Genomic DNA, 20139 nt, shown 5'->3' on the forward strand with positions numbered 1-20139 from the left:
TGCTTGTGTTAAGTAACCCTTATTTTACTTAATAGTGCTACATTCACGTGACTTATACAGTATATTGTTGTAATTGTTCTATTTTAGTATTGTTGCTAATCTCTTACTGTGCCTCATTTATAAATTGAACTTTATTATAGATATGTATCTATAGGAAAGAACAGATAGGTCTGTGGGGTTTGGTACTGTCCAGGGACTCAGGCATCCACTGGGGGTCTTGGCACACACCCCTTGTGGTTAAGGGAGATAGCCCCCATATTAGTTGTTTTAAGAGTTTTCTCCAAATATTTGTGAATTTCCTAGTTTTCCTTCTGTTACTGCATTTCAGTTTTATTCCATTTTGATCAGAAAAGATACTTTGCATGATTTCAGTCTTTTTAAATTTGAGACTTGTTTTGTGGCCTAACATTATGGTCTGTCCTAGAGAACATGAGAAGAATGTATATTCACTGTTGCTGAGTGGGGTGTTCTGTTAATGTCTGTTAGTTCTCATTGGTTTATAGTCTTGTTCAAGTCCTCTGTTTCCTTTCTGTCTGGTGGTTCCGTCCATTATTGATTGTAGGGTACCAGTTTGTTTAGAGATCAGCATAACCTTGATATCAAACCTAACATGAGTATTTTAGGAAAGGAAAATTACAGAGCAGTGTCACTCATGAAGACTGATGCGTAAATATTTGCATACAAAATAATAGCAAACTGAATGTAGCTGTATTTAGAAAGAATAATACATTAATAACAAGTTGATTTTCCCAGGAATGCAAGATAGTTTAACACTTAAAAATCATCCAGCGTAATAATAGTAGCAGAATAAAGGAGAAAAATCACATTATCATGTCATTATATAAAGAAAAATTATTAATAAAATTTCATACCCATTATGATAAATTTTTAGCAAACTGTAGATGGGAATTTTTTTAAACTTTAATAAAGGATCTCTACCCCAAAAAAATTTACAGGAAATTTTATTAATGGTAATATAATGCATGCTTTCTTTTTAATATGGAGCAAGACAAAGATACTGATTAGCATGACTTTTGTTTGATACTGTTATAGAGGTTCTAGCCAATACAGTTAGGTTAAAAAAACACAGTAAAATGTATAAGGATTAGGAAGGAAGGGAAAAAATGTTATTTTTGCAGATAAATAAAATAATTTTAAGACATAATAATTAATGAGTAATTTCAGCAGATTATTTAATACAGGATAGCATAAAAAAATCTATTATATTCCTATATACCAGCAACAAACAAAAATGAAAGATGTTATTTACAAGAACATTTTTAAAAAAGTTAAATGGCTAGTAGTTAAATGTAACAAAAATTTGCAAAGAAACTTCAAATCATCTATACTAATAAAAGGGTAAAATGCAAATTGGTCATGACACCCTAACAGTCACGACCGGATATGCTAATTAGTCACGATCAGTATGCAAATTGACTATCACTCCAACACACAAAGATGGCCGCCCCCAAGTGGCCAAAGGTGGCCACCACAAGATGGCCTGCAGAGGAGGGCAGTTAGGGGTGACCAGGCCTGCAGGGGAGGGCAGTTGGGGGGGACCAGGCCTGCAGGGGAGGGCAGTTGGGGGGGACCAGGCCTGCAGGGGAGGGCAGTTGGGGGTGACCGAGTCTGCAGGGGAGGGCAGTTGGGGGCGACCGGGTCTGCAGGGGAGGGCAGTTAGGGGCCACTAGGCCTGCAGGGGAGGGCAGTTGGGGGTGACCAGGCCTGCAGGGGAGGGCAGTTGGGGGGACCAGGCCTGCAGGGGAGGGCAGTTAGGGGTGACTGGGCTGGCAGGGGAGGGCAGTTGGGAGTGACCGGGCCTGCAGGGGAGGGCATTTAGGGGTGACCGGGCCTGCAGTGGAGGGCAGTTGGGGGTGACCAGGCCTGCAGGGGAGGGCAGTTGGGGGCAACAAGGCCTGCAGGGGAGGGTAGTTGGGGGTGATCGGGCTGGCAGGGGAGTGGTTAGGGGGGTGATCAGGTTGGCAGGCAGAAGTGTTTAGGGGCAGTCAGGCAAGCAGGCACGCGAGCAGTTGGGAGCCAGCAGTCCTGGATTGTGAGAGGGATGTCCCAGATTGGAGAGGGTGCAGGCTGGGCTGAGGGGACACCCCCCCCCCCCCCAGTGCATGAATTCCGTACACCGAGCCTCTAGTCCTATATAATAAAAGCCTAATATGCTAAGTGTCCGGTCGTCTGGTGACCAGTCGACTGTTCAACCAATCAAAGCGTAATATGCTAATGACATGCTAAGGCCGCTCAACCGCTCGCTATGACGTGCTCTGACCACCAGGGGGAATACACTCCGACCAGTAGGTGAGCTTGCTTCTGGGGTCCGGCCCATCGGGTCTGAGCAAGACGGGCTGGATATGCCCTGGAACCCTGCGGTGGTCCCTCCCTGGCTGGCCAACCTCCTGCATCCCTCCCCAGCCCTGATTGTGCACCGATGGGGTCCCTCAGCCTGGTATGCACCCTCTTGCAATCTTGGACCCCTTAGCGGATGTTGGAAAACTGGTTTCAGCCTGGTCCTGCAGGCCAGTCTAGGCCATGGGACCCCACTGGTGCACGAATCCGTGCACTGGACCTCTAGTAGTGTTATAATTCAGGATAGTGATTACCTTTCAAGAGTCCAGTGGGGTTAGGGGAGGATTTTTACACAGAATGTGGGACTTTCCATCTCTGGCTCTCTCCTTTCCAGAGTTTGTTATTACCGTGTTGCATTTACTAGTAGTGGTCAGAGCTCCATAGTCTCCTTCAGTACACTTTGTCTTTCATGGCTTTTGAAGAGCAAATTACTTATCAGTTATTTTATAGAATACTAGTGGCCCAGTGCACAAAATTTGTGCATGGCGGGGGGATGTCCCTCAGCCCAGCCTGCACCCTCTCCAATCTGGGACCCCTCGGGGGATGTCCGACTGCCGGTTTAGGCCCGATCTCGGTGGGGCAGTCGGACATCCCTCTCACAATCCAGGACCGCTGGCTTCTAACTGCTCACCTGCCTGCCTGCCTGATCGCCCCTAACCACTCTGCCTGCTGGTCTGCTCACCCCCAACTACCCCCCCCCCTCCCGCTGGCCTGCTCACCCCCAACTTCCCCCCTCTGCCTGCCTGCTCGCCCCCAATTGGCCCCCACTGCTGGCCTGCTCGCCCGCAACTGCTTCCTCCCCCCGCTGGCCTGCTCACCCCCTTCTGCCCCCAATGCCGGCCTGCTCACCCCCAACTGCCTCCCCTGCCAGCCTGATTGCCCCCAACTGTCCCCCACTGCCAGCCTGATCACCCCCAACTGCCCTCCCCTCCTGGCCTGATAGCCCCTAACCACCTCTGCCTCAGCCCTGCCACCATGGCTTTGTCTGGAAGGATGTCCGGAAGGTCTCCCGGAAGGTCTCCTGTCTAATTAGCATATTACCCTTTTATTTGTATAGATTCCACAATTTAGGTTTTGTTTTTCTCATGCTTAGTTCGAGTTTATGCAGATTTGGCAAAAATGTCATAAAAATGATTTTGTGCTTTTTGTTTTATGATATCAAGGGTGTGTGATATTGATGTTTTCAGACTGGTTATGTTAACTTTGATCACTTAGTTAGGGTAGTTTTTGCCAGATTTCTTCATTGCAATGTTACTGTTTTCCCCTTTGTAGTTAATAAGAATCTTGCAGGAAGAACCTTTGAGATTATGTAAATATCATAGTCATCATAGTAATATTAGCACTGACTCATGATTCCTGCCTGCAGTGTTTACTTCTGTGGTGTTTGTCTAAAGTTGATTTTCTATTTCCATCATTTCCCCCTATTTTTATTAATTGGTCTACTCTAAGGAATTTCTGTCCCCTCTTCTCTGTTAATTATTTTTAACAGTGTGAGCTCATGGATATCCATGTAAATCGATGGGTTATAATCTACTAACCTCACTTATTTTATTGCTCAAATTGTCCCACATGTGTCCATTGGAAGAGACTTTTAATTGGCTCTCATGTTCTTTCCAAGTGCCCCCATCATTTTTGGAGCATGTCCATACTTTTTGGCATCACAAGATATTCCAGGCTCCTACTGTGTTTTCCTTACCCCGGAATTTGGATCAATTATTTCTCCTTGGAGCCTTTGTTCTTTTTTATTGGAGGATACTATTTAGAAATCAATATTTTAAAAACTAAGTTTGCTGTTGCTACTGAGTATCATTACTTCTATTGTCTGTCAGTTCACAGAGCTAGGAGATATATCTATGTTAACACATACATAAATAGACATCTATACTTTTTTCTGCATTTCTTTCTGTTTGTCTTTCTGTATGTCTATAATCATGACCTCATTCTGATACCTTGATTCCAATTCAGCACCACAAGATTCATTCTCTTCTTCCCCTTTCCTTATTTTCACTTCTTTCTCCCACATCAGGAACCTGTCTCTCATCATCTACAATATATTGATTTCTTTAATCTTAGTATACACATGCAGTAGTCCTAAAATTGCTAACCCATACTTTGTGACCATATAATTTTTCATCTAAATTAGGACACTTTTGAGAGAGAAAGGGGCATTTTTAATTATTATTCAAGGACAACCAGTGTGAACGTAGAGTGTTTCCCAGGTTAACTGGGAGGTATAGCTCCCTACATATGGTACATGACATACTAATTTTTTATTATTATAGTTTATTTTTATCCCATCTCTTTTCTAGAGTCATAAATTTTCTCTAGAATGATCTAGAAATCACTCCTGACAGCTTAACATGTCAAATATTAAGCTGTTAAAATGGTGAACCTTTAGTGATGTATTTATTTACTAGAAAACATTTCTGTGATCATAATAGACTGATGGTGGTGAAAATACTGAGTTCCACTGAGATGGAACAGGACAGCATTGCTGTTCCCTGCTTTGTTTGGGTCATTCCTATGAGTTAGAATGGGAATTTCTCGGGTTTCCCTTGAGAGGATTTGATTGCATTTAGTACTTCAGAATTCTAAGTCTTAAAAAGAATGTCAGCCAAAAAAAAAAAAAAAAAAGAAAAAAAGAATGTCAGCCAAAGAAATACTCATTTGAGATACTTGCCTGGTAGTTAATAACATTTCCCTGTTCAGGTGGACACACGTTTGCAAAATGGATTTGCTCCTGGGATGAAACTGGAGGTGATTGTGAAAAAAGATCCTGAAATCTACTGGGTTGCCACCATCATTACCACCTGTGAGCAGCTGCTCCTCCTCCGCTACGATGGCTATGGAGAGGACCGGAGAGCGGACTTCTGGTGTGACATCAGGAAGGCTGACCTTTACCCCATTGGGTGGTGTGAGCAGAATAAGAAGACCCTCGAAGCCCCGGAAGGTAATAAAATACTTCCTATCGTGACATAATAGGATATTGCTGTAGGAAATCTCGTCCATAATCTTTTTTAAAAATATGTATTTTATTGATTTCAGAGAGGAAGGGAGAGGGAGAGAGAGACAGAAACATCAGTGATGACAGAGAATCATTGATCAGCTGCCTTTTGCATGCCCCACACTGGGGATTGAACCCACAACCTGGGCACTTGCCCCTACCAGGAATTGAACCATGAGCTTCTAGTTCATAGGTCAACGCTCAACCACCGAGTCACGCTGGCCGAGCATCTTGTCCGTAACCTTGAGGCTTTCACTCTCCCATACACATAGGTTTTTCTAACTTCTTTTGGTTTAGCATTTTGAAGGAAAATATTTATAAAGAATGATGCACATTCTCTTATCTTTTAAAATTATTTTCTGTGCTTCATAAAGCCTCATGTTTTTGTGATACTCATAGGGAGCATCACTTATCGTTCTGTAAGACTGTGAGGCTCTCTTGAGTTTGAGGATGTCTTTAGGTGCATTGGGCCAGATTGATTCTCTTTTTTGACTTGATTGTCCTCTCTCCTCTCACCCACAAGTGATCTGAGACCTATGAACTAACTGAGGCTTTCTTCCAGATAAAAGCCTACTGGGAGTAGAATCCAAATTCAGTAAGACAAAGACAGAAGGACAAAAGAGAGAGGAGTCATATAAAAGTGGAGAAAGGGAGGAGAGACTGCAGATTTATGAAAATACCAGACCGTAATATGTTTTTCTTTCAACCTCTTATGCTGATACTAGAGGCCTGATGCACGAATACATGCATGGGCGGGGTCCCTTGGGGTGGTCTGCGGGGATCGGGCCCCAGCTCGTGCCCCCAGGCTCACAGCCCTGCAGCCTCACCTGGCACCCCACCATGGCCTGGCGCCGCCCCCTCACCTGCTCCACCATCCCACCACGGTCCCACTCTCGCCTCCACTGCTGCCCGCCATGTTCCGTGCCACCCCCTGGTGGTCAGTGCACATCATAGCGAGCGGTCGAACTCCTGGTCCCCGGTCGAATTCCCAGAGGGGACAATTTGCCAACCTGAAGAGATTCCCTCTGGGTAAAGAGAAGACAGTTGAGCATCAATGGTATAAGAGCTGCAATGGCCTGAAACATATCATATGTGACTTAGTCTATAATTTTATAATGGAACTTTTAAACAAAATTCTCATTGATCACTTTTGGATGATGGAAATATGCTGATAACTTTGAAGGCTGGTAAATACAGGGGAAGTATAAAGACAATTAAGCACATATCCTGCCTTCTTTTTGTGAACTTTAATACCTTAGGGCAGCGATTTTCAACCAGTGTTCCACAAGAATTGTTAAAACATGCAACACCTGACTATTTAGTCAGGGACACTGACCTCTTGTCCCTTAGATTGCCAAATTTAAAAATAACTGCCAATATAACAGTAGCCATCTGGTGTGAATAAAAATGATACCTATTTTTGTCAGGTCAGCAAAAAATACAGAATTCTATGCCACAGAATTTTAATAATTAGTTTATGTGTGCCATGAGATGAAAAAGTTACCTTCTGATAATCACACAGTTGACGGGGAGAATTTTTTGTTCATAGAAGTAGCATATTACATAGTAAACGAAGGAGGGGTGATAGAAAATTACCGTTTGTAGCCCCCAATGAATGAATGTATCTGTGTAGTGACTATTAAAAACCACTGACATCACAAAAGGAGAGACAAACAGACTGAATATGCCTCTTGCTGGAAGGATGTAACTCCACTTATGAAATACTAGAGGCCTAGTGCACGATTCGTGCACGGGTGGGGTCCACCCAGCCTGGGCCCAATCGGGGTGGATCTGGGCTGGGCCTGGGGGGGGGGGGAGGAGACGGTGGGGGGTTAGCTAGCTGGCCTGCTCCAATCAGGACTGGGCTGGCTGCGGGGAGGGGCCAAGGGCAATTGGCCGGCGGGCCCCGTCCCCAATTGGGGTGGGGTGGGGCCGATTGGGGGTGGGGCCAGATGTGGGGAGGGGCTGTGAGCAGTGGGCCGATTGGGGGCCAGTGGCCTGGGGGAGGGGCCATGGGTGTTCTGTTCACTGGCCGCAGTGAACGTCATAGTGACTGGTTGTTCTGGTTGTTATGGTGTTCCGGTTGCTGTCTTTTTATATATATAGATTCTTGCTCCCTTTCCTCCAAGAGTCAAATCTAAATTTGATCAAGCCTACCAATTTTATAGAAAATACTAGAGGCCCGGTGCACAAAAATTTGTGCACTTGGGGGGGTGGAGGGGGTCCCTCAGCCCGGCCTGTGCCCTCTCACAGTCTGGGACCTCTCGGGAGATAACGACCTGCTGGCTTAGGCCTGCTCCCGGGTGGCAGAGGGCAGGCCCAATCCCTAGGTGCAGCCCCTGGTCGGGCTCAGAGCAGGGCTGATTGGGGAGTTGGGACGCCGCCCCCTGTCACACTCAAGGCAGGGTCGATGGGGAGGTTGCGGCGCCACCCCCTGTCATGCACAGAGCAGCGCCAATCAGGGGGTTGGGGCGCTGCCCCCTGTCACGCACAGAGCAGGGCCCATCAGGCAGGTTGGGGCTCCGTACCCTGTCACACACAGAGCAGGGCCAATCAGGGGGTTGAGGAGCTCCCCCCTGTCACTCACAGAGTAGGGCCAATAGGGGAGTTGGGGCTCCGCCCCCTGTCACACACAGAGCAGGTTGGATCAGTGGGTTGGGGCGCCGCCCTCTTATCACCCACAGAGCAGGGCCGATCAGGGGGTTGGGGCGCCACCACTGTCACACTTAGGGCAGGGCCAATGGGGAGGTTTTGGCTCTACCCCGTCACACACAGAGCAGGGCCCGTGGGGGTGGGGGGGGTTGAGGCGCCACACCCTGTCACACACAGAGCCGCAGGGTGATCAGGGGGTTGGGGAGCTCCCCCTATCAGGCACAGAGCAGGGCCGATCAGGGGGTTGGGGCGTCTCCCCTGTCATGAGCAGAGCAGGGCGGATAGGGAGGTTGTGGCCCCGCCCCCTGTCACACACAGAGCCACAGGGTGATCAGGGGGTTTGGGCGCTGCCCCCTGTCACGCTGATCCCAGTGCCGGGAGGCCTTGCAGCTCCGCTGATCCTGGTGCTGGGAGGCATATTATCCTTTTACTATATAGAATAGAGGCCTGGTGCATGGGTGGGGGCCGGCTGGTTTGCCCTGAAGGGTGTCCTGGATCAGGGTGGGGGTCCCCACTGGGGTGCCTGGCCAGCCTGGGTGAGGGGATGATGGCTGTTTGCAGCTGGTCACACACCCTTCAGGGTGGGGGTCCCCACTGGGGTGCCTGGCCAGTCTGGGTGAGGGGCTGAGGGCTGTTTTCAGGCTGGCGGGTGACTGAAGCTCCCAACCGCTCCTTTCTTTCTTTCTTTTTTTTTTTTATTCTGGGCCAGCTTTAGCTCTGGCTCCAGCTCTTAGGCCTCTGCTGCTGAAAGCAGGTATCTGGTTTGTTTGGGTTCTATAATCGAAACACTGTATCAACTCCAGCTCTGAGATCCCAGCTGGCTGAAAGCAGGTTTCTGGGGTTTTGTTTAGCTTCTATATTTGTAACAGTGTTTCAAACTGCAAGCTCAGAGGCTGGCAAGGCAGGCGGGGAACATTGGTTTCCTCCGTCACTGAAGCAAGCAAGCCTCATGTTAACTTCAAGCTGCCTGGCTGCCGGCCGCCATCTTGGCTGGCAGTTAATTTGCATATCTCGCTGATTAGCCAATGGGAAGGGTAGCGGACGTATGGCTAATTACCATGTTTCTCTTTTATTAGATAGGATAGAGGTCAGTAGAACAACAACTGGTTACCACAAGGAGGCAACCAGGAAAAGCAGATTCAGAAAAACTGTATAGTATAAAAGGCTGAGTCAAGAAATATGTGGCAAGATAAACAGAGAGACCGGGGGTTGCAGGGGAGGAGAAGGAACATACAGATTAAAAGAGATTCAGGTGATACATCAACCATTTGTAATATAGATCTTATTTGGATCCTGATTTGACTGAGCAAATTGAAAAAATCATTTTTGAGACATTTCAGAAAATTTGAACATGGGCTATATATATTTGATGTTAAGGAATTATTGCTAATTGTTTAAGGGGTGGTTATGTAAAAAGTTCTTTTCTTTTGTAAATATATACTGAGATTATATTGGATGAAATTATATAATATCAGGAATTGGTTGGGTGGGGGTGGAGTGTGTAAAGGTATAGATCAGGGGTTGGCAAAGTATTTGTAAAGGTTCAGATAGTAAAAGTTTTAGGTTTTACAAGCCATGCGGTTTCTGTAACAGTTGCCCACCTCTACCTTTGCAGTGTGAAAGCAGCCACAGACAGTATGTAAACAAACAAGCATAGCTGTGTTTCAATAAAACTTTATTTCAGCAAGCTGAATTCAGCCCACATGTTGTAGTTTGCTAACTTCTCCAGATCTAGATGAAAAGATTAACCATGAAGTTACAGTTGTTGAACCTAGGATACAAGATGATTCATTATACTATTTTCTCTACTTTTATATATATTTGAAAATTCCCATAATAAAAAATAAACTAGGCACTGTGTGGATAATTGTCCTTGTTTTGCATACAACTCCTACTAAACTATTCAGTTGTAGCTTTATCTAGGAGGGGTTTTTTTTGACTGCCTCCTACACATCCTCTCCTGGGGATCGAGCCTGCAATCCAGGCATGTGCCCTGACTGGGAATCAAACCCTGGCTTCCTGGCTCATAAGTCGACACTTAGCCACTGAGTCATGCTGGTCAGTCAGGCGAATTTTATCATAAGCTCTCAAAGAGGTAATTGTTGGACTCTTTGATACTAAAATGACCTCTACACCATTTTCACTGGTTTAATGATGTGTATTCTATTTAGTTCGTTTCTCTGTGTTCCATGGCTGGCTATTATGAGTAATCGCTCATTTTATTCCCTCCTCTAGGCATCAGAGACAAGGTGTCTGACTGGGAGGAGTTCCTGCGGCAGACTCTGAAGGAAGCGTGTAGTCCTCCTGTCCCGCTGCTAGAGGGCGTGAGTATGATCGCTTGCAGGATCAGTGTGGAAAACCCTTCCAGTCTTTAGTGAGATTTCCTGTCTAAGGAATCTTAAAATTAGTTGCTCATTTACTACCCTCAAGACAAATAGGCATTATTATTAAGGACATAGGCATGTGTACTGGGAGGTTTAAGCTTGTTATCCTCAGAGGTTACAAATTGCCGGCTTGCTCAGTGCCTAAAGTATTCTGAATTAGTTGCTAAGACATAAAAATCTAGTTTTCCAAATGCTGTTATGTAGCTGGTGTTCTGGTGCTCTCGCTCTGTAACAGAGCAGGTGTTGACTGTGCTTGAGGATGAGCATTTGTAACTCCCACACCAGGTGACTTGAGACTCTCTCCCTTTTAAAAAATATATATGTTTTTGCTTTCAGAGAAGGGGGAGAGAGAGATAGAAACATCATTGATGAGAGAGAATCATTGATCTGCTTCCTCCTGCATGTCCCCCACTGGCATGTGCCCAGATTGTGCATCAAACCATGACCTCCTGATTCATAAGTCGGCACTCAACCACTGAGCCACACTGGCTGGGCAAGACTCCCTTTTTTTCAGTCAGAAGACAATAGTAGATCTGTAGTACTTCTACCACCTACTTGCTTTCAGCAGTCCTTTTACATTATTGTAGGTTTTGAGCTTGTTAGTAATCATAGAGTTCTTGTTTTTATAAAAATCAGTTTATTGGTTATGACATTTCTAAATTATTTTTTGTTACTTTGTGCAATTGCAAAATGTAATGTATGAAGTTTCCAATTCCTCTAAATCGTTGACAGCACTTATATTCTCTTTTTGGTTATAGCTATTCTAGTGAGCATAAAGTAGTACCTCATTTGGATTTAGGGAAGTCACTTATTTCCCTAATGACTGAGGATGTCGAGCATCTTTTTAAGTGTTTATTTGCCATATGTGTATCTTTTTCTAGAGAAATGTCTTCGCCCATTTTAAAAATTTTAATTATTAATTTGTTTGTTTATATATTTATATGTTTTTTATTGCTTTTTTTTTGAGAGAGGAAGGAAGAGAGAGAGGGGGAGAGAGAGAGAGAGAGAGAGAGAGAGAGAGAGAGAGAGAGAGAGAGAGAGAGAGAGAAAGAAACATATATTGGTTGCCTCTCATGGGTGCCCTAGCCAGGGATTGAACCCACAATCTAGGTATGTGCCCTGACTGGGAATTGAACCCACAACCTTTTGGTATAGGAGATTACTCTCCAATCAACTGAGCCACCTTGCCAGGGCGTCCCTTTTTAAATTGGGTTATGTCTTTTAATTATTGAGTTGTAAGAGTTTCTTATGAATTCTAGTTGCAAGTCTAGATCAGATAAATAATTTTCAAATATTATCTCCAGTTCTGTGGATTATCTTTTCACTTTCTTGATATCATTTACAGCACAAACATTTTTTATTTTTATCTAGTCCATTTTATCTGTTTTTTCTTTTTTTTGCTTGTGCTTTGGTGTCATATCTAGGAAAGCTTTGCTTAACCTGACTCATTTCATTATGTTTAGCTAGCACCTGGTACATGTTAAAGACTCAGTAAAATTTGAGCAAATGCATGAAATCATGAGCAAATGAATTAATAAATATTCTTCTGTACATTGACCTTGATTCTGCCATTTTATCTTCAGCTGTGAATGTGTTTCCTCCACTTGTTCCCATGTTCATTTGCATAATAAGAATATGCAAGTGTCACAGAGCAGTTCTTATTAGAAAAAATGTAAGTTTGAATATTAAGAATTGATTATGTAATAATGTTGGAATTAGCATTCCTCTTTATTCTTCATTGTAGCTTTTAATATAGATCTAGAGAGTGAGACTTAAACTTTTCCTTTCTATCAGTGTAATGAAAGCACTGTGTTCTTAAGAACATTGTGAAATGAGTAAAAACATCAGAAACAACCTAAATGCCATCAGTAGATAAGTGGATCAATCACTGCCCATTTGTAATACTGGATAGCAAAACCGTTTAAAATAATGAGGAAGCCCTAGCCGGTTTGGCTCAGTAGATAGAGTGTTGGCCTGCAGACTGAAGTCCTGGGTTTGATCCTGGTCAAGGGCAAGTACGTCGGTTGCAGGCTCCTCTCCAGCCTAGACCCTGGTCAGGGCTTGTGCAGGAGGCAACCAATTGATGTGTTTCTCTCACATTGATGTTTCTCTCTGTCTTTCCCTCTCTCTTCCGCTCTTTCTAAAAATCAGTGGAAAAATATCCTCGAGCAAGGATTAAAAATAATAAAACAATGAGGAAGATTTGTGTGTGCTATTATAGAAACATAGCTATGATTTATTAAGTGACAGACACAAATTGAAAAACAGTTTACAGTGTTCCTATTAAAAAAAATGAGAGTGAAAAACACAGACTTATGTGTAGAAAACGCAGTCTCAGAGAGTGTGTGCCAAAGTGTTTATTGTGTTTTTCTTTTTAAAGGTGGGATTGTGAGGTATTTCGACTTCTGTTGTTTTTTTCCTTTGATGATCGTATTTGCTTTTACAACAATCAGAGACTAATGATGATATTTTTAAAATCCTTACTAGATTAAGCTATCTAACATAATCCTCAAGGCAGAGATCTGTTAGAATAGTTTTATTGCATTATAGGTAGATTTTTTTTTAAAGACAAACATTTTATATCACCTACAGATACTACTATAGGTTCTTTTATGATATTAGACAATTTAGTATCACTGATTTTGAATGGGTAAAAATATAAAGGCTTGTTGGAGGTTATTTAAACTTGACTTTTTAGAATATTATGTTAACTTCTCTGATGTAATATTGTCTCCTTTTTTACCTACAGCTCCGTAACGGGAGGAACCCTTTAGATCTCATTGCTCCAGGCTCCAGGCTGGAATGTCAAGCTTTCCAGGACACGCTAAGCACTTGGATTGTTACTGTAGTAGAAAACATTGGGGGAAGGCTGAAGCTACGCTATGAAGGACTGGAAAGTTCTGACAATTTTGAACATTGGTTGTATTACTTGGATCCGTTTCTTCATCACGTTGGTTGGGCAGCTCAACAAGGATATGAACTTCAGCCTCCATTAGGTAAAGAGAAATATAACATTTTTCTTTTAACTATTATATTATTTTTATAATATGTTTTTATTAATATTTATGAGGCTGAGAAAAGCATTATTCTGCATATTATAAAAACCTTTATTACTTTGCATAATAGAGATATTGAAAAAACATATAGGGAGTTAAGCTAAACACCTATTATTCTTTTCATTTTATTGCTTTTGGTAAGAGGTCAGTATCAGGTGAGGCAGAAATCTATAAGGTATGCATATCATAGATTTCTGCCTCACCTGATACTGACCTCTTACCAAAATTAAAGAAAAATTCCCTAGGTAGCATTCATATAGGTATCGGAGTGGGACAGATCTTGAGTTCAAAGCAGATTGTCGATTAAGATATTATAACTGGAGTTACTGTGTAAATCCATTTGCATTTATTATTATGTGCCCCAGTTTGGATGTTGTATTATGTTATTTTGTGGACTACAGCAGTCCTTGATCTCAGTGTAGGTGTTTGCACCGTACTTTACTCCCAAAGCTCTCAACCGAGGAGACGAAGAAGGTGTAAGTTCTTTGAGTGAAGATGGCATAAGTGGGCTTGAATCCTTTTCTTTCCCAGTGGAAAGTGATTTTTTATTTGTGTGAATGCTTTCACAATAGTTACTGATACGCATATTCTGTAGTTATTTAAAGTTACCTGTCTTGTTTTACTAAAGCCATCAGGCATCTGAAAAGTGAAACTGAGTGGCAAGAGATCTTGGCCAAAGTGAAAGAGGAAGAGGAAGAGCCATTACCATCTTACTTATTTAAGGTAAGAACAAAAACGAGTGAAACAGTCTGAGGGAGGCGCAAGGCATAAGATAACCCCTGGAGTCAGAGTGCTGTGGCGTCCGAAGGAGGGAAGAGGTTTGAAGCTGGAGTGATGTTCATCCTTTTCTTTTTCTAACAATAGTCTAGGTTTTCTCCCAAAGACCTCTTAGAGCATTTTGAGCTTTTTCTACCCTTAAAAAATGTTTTTTTTTAAATGTCCAATTATGGCTGACACAATATTACCTTAGTTTCAGGTATACAACATAGTGGTTAGACATTTATGTAACTTACAAAGTGATCCCCCAATAAGGTACTCATCTAACACCATACAGAGTTATAATAATATTATTGTTATATTTCCTATGCTGATTTCTACATCCCTGTTACTGTTTTATAACTGGTAATTTGTACTTCTTAATCCCTTCAAAGTGAAGGAATTTTTCCTACGCTTAACTCTATAGGTTTGACTTGTTATCACCTAAACTTGTTTTTCTGTCAGATAGCCTTTGTGTTTAAGATGTAGAGAGTAGGAGTGCCTCCTGTGGTTTTATTCCTGAATAATGTTTTTCAGGGAAGGAAATGATAGGATTAGGTTCTTTACCAGAAGTTGGACAGGTCCGTTATTTTAATTAACTAAGGGTAGTATTCAGTTATATATTAGTATAAACTTAATGTGAAAATACTATGTTCTTATTCCCTCTTGGTGTTTGCATTTCAGGACAAACAAGTGGTCGGTACACATTCATTCTCTGTAAATATGAAACTGGAAGCTGTGGATCCCTGGTCTCCTTTTGGGATCTCACCTGCTACAGTTGTTAAGGTAAAATGGGGGCGACTTTCTTGGTAAGAATTCCTGTCAGGGTGACTGGGTTAGGAAATTAGTAGTATTTTGGTTTCAGGCTCTCCTAATCCAACCCATTGTACTTTCCAGTTCTCTATGGCCTCTTCCTTCTTTGGAGATTGGTTGCCCCAACCAACCAAAGCGCAGGCACCAGAGTAGAGGGGCATGTTTGTTTGGGGGGGGGGGCGGGCAGGCCTGCCTGTAGTAGAGGAGAGTCAGCCGGCAGGTGAGCCGTGGTACCTGAAAAGCCTGGAGGCAGCAGTGTCACTGGTGTCCAGCCAGGTGCAGGAGATGTATGGGCAGCAGGTGATTAGTATCACGGGATCTGCCAGTTGGATTGCCCAACCATGGATTCTAGGTTCCGACTTTAATCTTTTGGAAGACTGACAAAAGTAAGGCTCTTGTTAGGAGTAGCCACAAGAACTGGGCAGGTGTCAAGGCCCAGTTACTCGGTTACTAGAACTGAGGCATAAAGGAGAGAATTTCAGTTGAAAAACCCCATTTACTGAAAGTAGAACCAAAAGTCGTGCACAACTAGAGGAATAGTTGCTTTGATGCTGAGTCATCCAATTTGGTAAGATTGAAAGTTTCTTTGCCTTGGAAAAAGAATCATTCTTAGAATGGGGAGGAATTCTGACCCTGCAATGATGTCAGAAGACCGTAACTAGAGTCTGAAGGCTGTGGGGTGGTGAGGAGCCAGAGGAGGTTCATACAGCCTCTTCGGCATTTGAAACTAGGCTAGGATCTGAAAATCAAATATACTGGTCCAGTTGACTCCTCAGTAAGCCTAAACTAAATTTTGTTTGGAACCATAATACTTAGATTTGAATCCAGGTTCTGCTAGTTCCTGCTTGCTCCTGGCTATGTAACACGGGGCAAGTTATTTAACCTCTTTTTTTATTTTTTGAGTTTTATTTATTTATTTTTTACTTCTCATCTGAGGATATTTTTTCCATTAATTTTTAGAGAGGGGGCAAAGGAAGCAAGGGAGAAAGTGAGAGAGAGAGAGAGAGAGAGAGAGAGAGAGAGAGAGAGAGAGAGAAAGAGAAACATCAATGTGGGAGAGAGACATCAATTGGTTGCCTGCCGCATGCTTCCTAACTGGGGCCAGGGAACAAACCTGCAACCCAGATATGTGCCTTTGACCAGGAATCGAACCCTCGACCCTTTGGTGTGCCGGCTAATGCTCTAACTACTGAGACACATGGCTTAACCTGTTTTTAAACTTAGTTTCTTTATCTGCAAAATGGAGTTGATAATAGTGCCTACCTCGTTAGATTGTTAGGAAGATTACAACTGATTAATTAAAGCATTCAATTAAAATAGTGTCTGACACAGAAAACATTTATTGAGTGTGTAAGTAGTAGTATTAATACCCATTGTAGTTAAGAACTTTTTTTTTAATCACATCCAAGCACATGTTTTCATTGATTTTTAGAGAGAGAGAGAGAAACATCAAACTGTTGCCTTCTGTATGCACCCGACCAGGATTGAGCATGCAACCTTTTTGGTGTATGGGACAATGCTCCAACCAACTGAGCCACCTGGCCAGGGCATAGCTATAAACTTTTGTAACATGTTCAGTTGTGCCAAGGAAATGACATGTGTATGTTTGTGTGTGTGACAGTGTGTGTGTGTGTACGTGTACACATGTGTGCATGCACATGCACGCGTGCATGGGCACATATACATAAAACTATTCATTTATTTTATCAATTGTATGTACAGGTTTTTGACGAGAAGTACTTTCTGGTGGAAATGGATGATTTGCGACCAGAGAATCATGCAAGGCGATCCTTTGTGTGTCATGTTGACAGTCCTGGTATTTTCCCTGTGCAGTGGAGTCTGAAGAATGGTTTACACATCACACCCCCTCCTGGTATTCATTCGTTCTGTTCTGAATTGGTTATCAGGAACTTTCCTTTGAAATGAGATTTATCAGATACGTTACCTGGATCTCTTGTCCCTTTCTCTCTTCGTGCCCCAGCCTCTCCTTAACATTTTGGAGCCCAGGACAAGTATAAGTGAAGGCCTAGGATCCATATATTTACATTCTTGAAAGTTATTGTTAAGCTCTAAATGAAGTCTGTTCTGTCCTACCTTGACAAATGCATCTTCATGACAACCTGGGGTTCCATGTGCTTCCTTAGTTCCTTCCATCTTGTTTCTGTTGGGAGGTCACAGAAGGGTGGGGATAGTTTGTGCAGTGGATGTTGAGAGCTGATTTATGAGAAGAGATGTGAGGGCCAGAGCTCGGAGGTAGATTATTGGTGAGTTTTAGGTGTCTGGGCCTTATCTTAGAGGGAGACTGTTCAGATACAGAGAGAGGTTTATGGTCAAGAGTAGGACGTAGAGGGGTAGTGGATAGGAAGGTAGCAGCTCATGTTCTGGTGTTTGCAGCTTTGCAAAATACAATCTTTGACCCTTTAATCAACACTTATAAATATGACTTCATTGAGCTTGAATGAAATTTTTAATATTTTTTAACTTGGAATATCTGGAAGTGTCAGACATTTTTCTGACTTTTCTATCAGCAAACGAGATTTGTTGGCAGACTGCATCCTTTTTTAGTAGGCTTCTGGTGAAGGCCAGCTAAATGCTGACTGCTCGAGCATGGGGCTGGGAGAGCCCTGTGTGCGAGCAGGAGTCATAAGCTCAGAGCTTTTGCCTTCCCTTCAGTTTTCTTTCATCCAGCAAACATTATGGAATGTTTGCTATGAACCAGACATAGGGCTTGTCATTAGGGGGTACAACCCATTTCTTCAAGGAGCAAGAGGGAGAACAGTAACAGAGCCTCCCAGGTCCTCCTTCGTCAGTGGACAGAATGGGAGAGCCTGCCTGGAGGGATGGGGTGAGGAGCACATTTGCAAGAGCAAGTTCTTGTTTTTCAGGAAGGCTCTGTGCATCCCAAGTTCTTTATCCTGCCTGCTGATTTTCGTGAAAAGGAGAACCCCTGATTAAAGCTATTGGGCTTTCAGCACTGTTATAGACAACTCAACTGTCTTTGTAAATAGAAGGAAAGTAGTGGAATATTTCATTGAAAATGCAGATAATTTACTGTGAGGAATTGAGGTGGAGGCAGAGGTAGAACATGATACCAATCTCAGTTGGGCAGAAGCGATTGCAGGGGCTGTTTGGCTGTAGGATTGGCATAGTCTTGAGTAGCTTGCTTTGTACCTGTGAGCTCTGCAGAGCCTAGAGGCCTCAGACACAGCAGGCGCAGCCCAGCTCCTTGCACACAGACGCAGAGACTTCTACCCAGAACCTGGTAGATTTAAGTGGAGAGGCAAGTTCAACTTGTTTTCTAAAATGAAATCATGATTCAGGTTATAAGAGCATTGAAATTCTGTAGGGCATGAATCATAGTCAAGAACATCATATTCGTAGGAGCTAAGATATGTTTAAGGAAACAGCTTTATGAAAGAAAAAAGTCTTAGCTGATTACATAGTACTGCTGTCTCCTTTAGAGCCTAAGTCATAATAGGATTGATGATAAGATTGGATTTATTGGTACAAATCAAATCCAGTTATAACTGTCTTAAATTTTTTTGTAAATTGCCAATAATTATATAAAATATTGCTCAAAATAAAAGCCTCATTTGAAATTAAAAATTTATCCAAAGAATTATATTGTCATGTAGTTTGACTACATTTGCTCTGTTTTATTAAATAAACAAACAATGCTTTGGATTTATAAAGTGTTTTTACCCCTGTCTCTAGAATGATTAGAGTCCCCAAATTAGCAAAATTAGAAGTTGCGGGTGCACATTTGGCAGAGCAATAAAGCCAGGCATGCTTTTGTGATGTGAATCATTGTTTTTGTTTGTTTGTTTGTTTGTTTGTAATTATTATTTAAAGTATTATATATGTCTCCTTTCTCCCTCATCAACCCTTCCCCGGCCACGCCCACCCCCCAGGACATGCCCCTACCGCCCCAGTGTCCATGTCCATTGGTTATGCTTGTATGCATGCATTCAAGTCCTTTGGTTGATCTCTTACCTCCCCAGGCCCTCCCCTGCCTTTCCTCTGAGGTTTGACAGTCTGTTCAATGCTTCTCTGTCTTTGTATCTGTTTTTGTTCATCAGTTTATGTTGTTCATTATATTTCACAAATGAGTGAGATCATGTGATATTTATCTTCTCCGACTGGCATTGTTCTCTTGTCTCTACCTAGGCTACCCTGGCCAGGACTTTGATTGGGCCGACTACCTCAAACAGTGTGGTGCTGAAGCTGCTCCCCAGAGGTGCTTCCCTGAGGTGAGAACCCGGACCGACCTCTCGACCCCTCGCAGCCACTGCTGCCTGTGCTTTTTGTGATGAGTACTCTGAAGTCAACCCTCCCACTCAACCCCAATAAGCATCTTGTTGATTGTAATCAAATGGTCCAAGGAAAAATCCATTCACTGCAGAAGCTAATTTGTTAATTATTTAAAGTTTATCAGTTTTATTTTTTATTAACTGAAATATGAATTTAAAATTGTAGTTCATAATGATTTTTGATGGTTCAATAATATGAAAAAATATTAAGTGGAAAAAATTGTTAAACTTATTTAAAACTACTCTATCAAAATTATTATATATATATATTTTAAAATATATTTTATTGATTTTTTACAGAGAAGAAGGGAGAGAGATAGAGAGTTAGAAACATCGATGAGAGAGAAACATCAATCAGCTGCCTCCTGCACATCTCCTACTGGGGATGTGCCGCAACCCAGGTACATGCCCTTGACTGGAATCGAACCTGGGACCTTTCAGTCCGCAGGCCGATGCTCTATCCACTGAGCCAAACCGGTTTCAGCAAAATTATTATATTTTTAACATAATAATAAATAATTTATTTATCAAAATAAAACCATGCACATGGCTTACAAACCCAAACAGCAGTAAAAAGCTTAGAACATAAAACAACAGTTCTCAGCCTAACCAGTTTGGCTCAGTGGATAGAGCGTCGGCCTGCGGACTGAAGGGTCCCAGGTTTGATTCCGGTCAAGGGCATGTACCTTGGTTGCAGGCACATCCCCAGTAGGGGGTGTGCAGGAGGCAGCTGATCAATGTTTCTAACTCTCTATCCCTCTCCCTTCCTCTCTGTAAAAAAATCAATAAAATATATTTTTTAAAAA

The 20139-nt window shown here is 42.8% G+C and overlaps 1 protein-coding gene across 11 annotated transcripts in view; it reads left to right on the forward strand.

Annotated features, from left to right (window-relative positions):
- Positions 1-20139, forward strand: part of SFMBT1 (Scm like with four mbt domains 1) — a 105060-nt gene that overhangs the window by 57857 nt on the left and 27064 nt on the right. For 10 of the 11 annotated variants that reach the window (XM_036331925.1, XM_036331923.1, XM_036331924.1 and 7 more), the window contains 7 exons: positions 5068-5308; positions 10250-10338; positions 13148-13394; positions 14083-14177; positions 14895-14996; positions 16746-16896; positions 19191-19273. In XM_036331925.1, coding sequence (XP_036187818.1) covers positions 5068-5308; positions 10250-10338; positions 13148-13394; positions 14083-14177; positions 14895-14996; positions 16746-16896; positions 19191-19273 — 1008 coding nt within the window. Of the gene's footprint in view, positions 1-5067; positions 5309-10249; positions 10339-11981; positions 12071-13147; positions 13395-14082; positions 14178-14894; positions 14997-16745; positions 16897-19190; positions 19274-20139 lie in introns of those variants that run through there. The other variant, XM_036331933.1, reaches the window with a different exon arrangement.

The sequence above is a fragment of the Myotis myotis genome, unplaced genomic scaffold, assembly GCF_014108235.1.
Source record: "Myotis myotis isolate mMyoMyo1 unplaced genomic scaffold, mMyoMyo1.p scaffold_m19_p_13, whole genome shotgun sequence".
In the NCBI taxonomy this organism is placed as follows: domain Eukaryota; kingdom Metazoa; phylum Chordata; class Mammalia; order Chiroptera; family Vespertilionidae; genus Myotis; species Myotis myotis.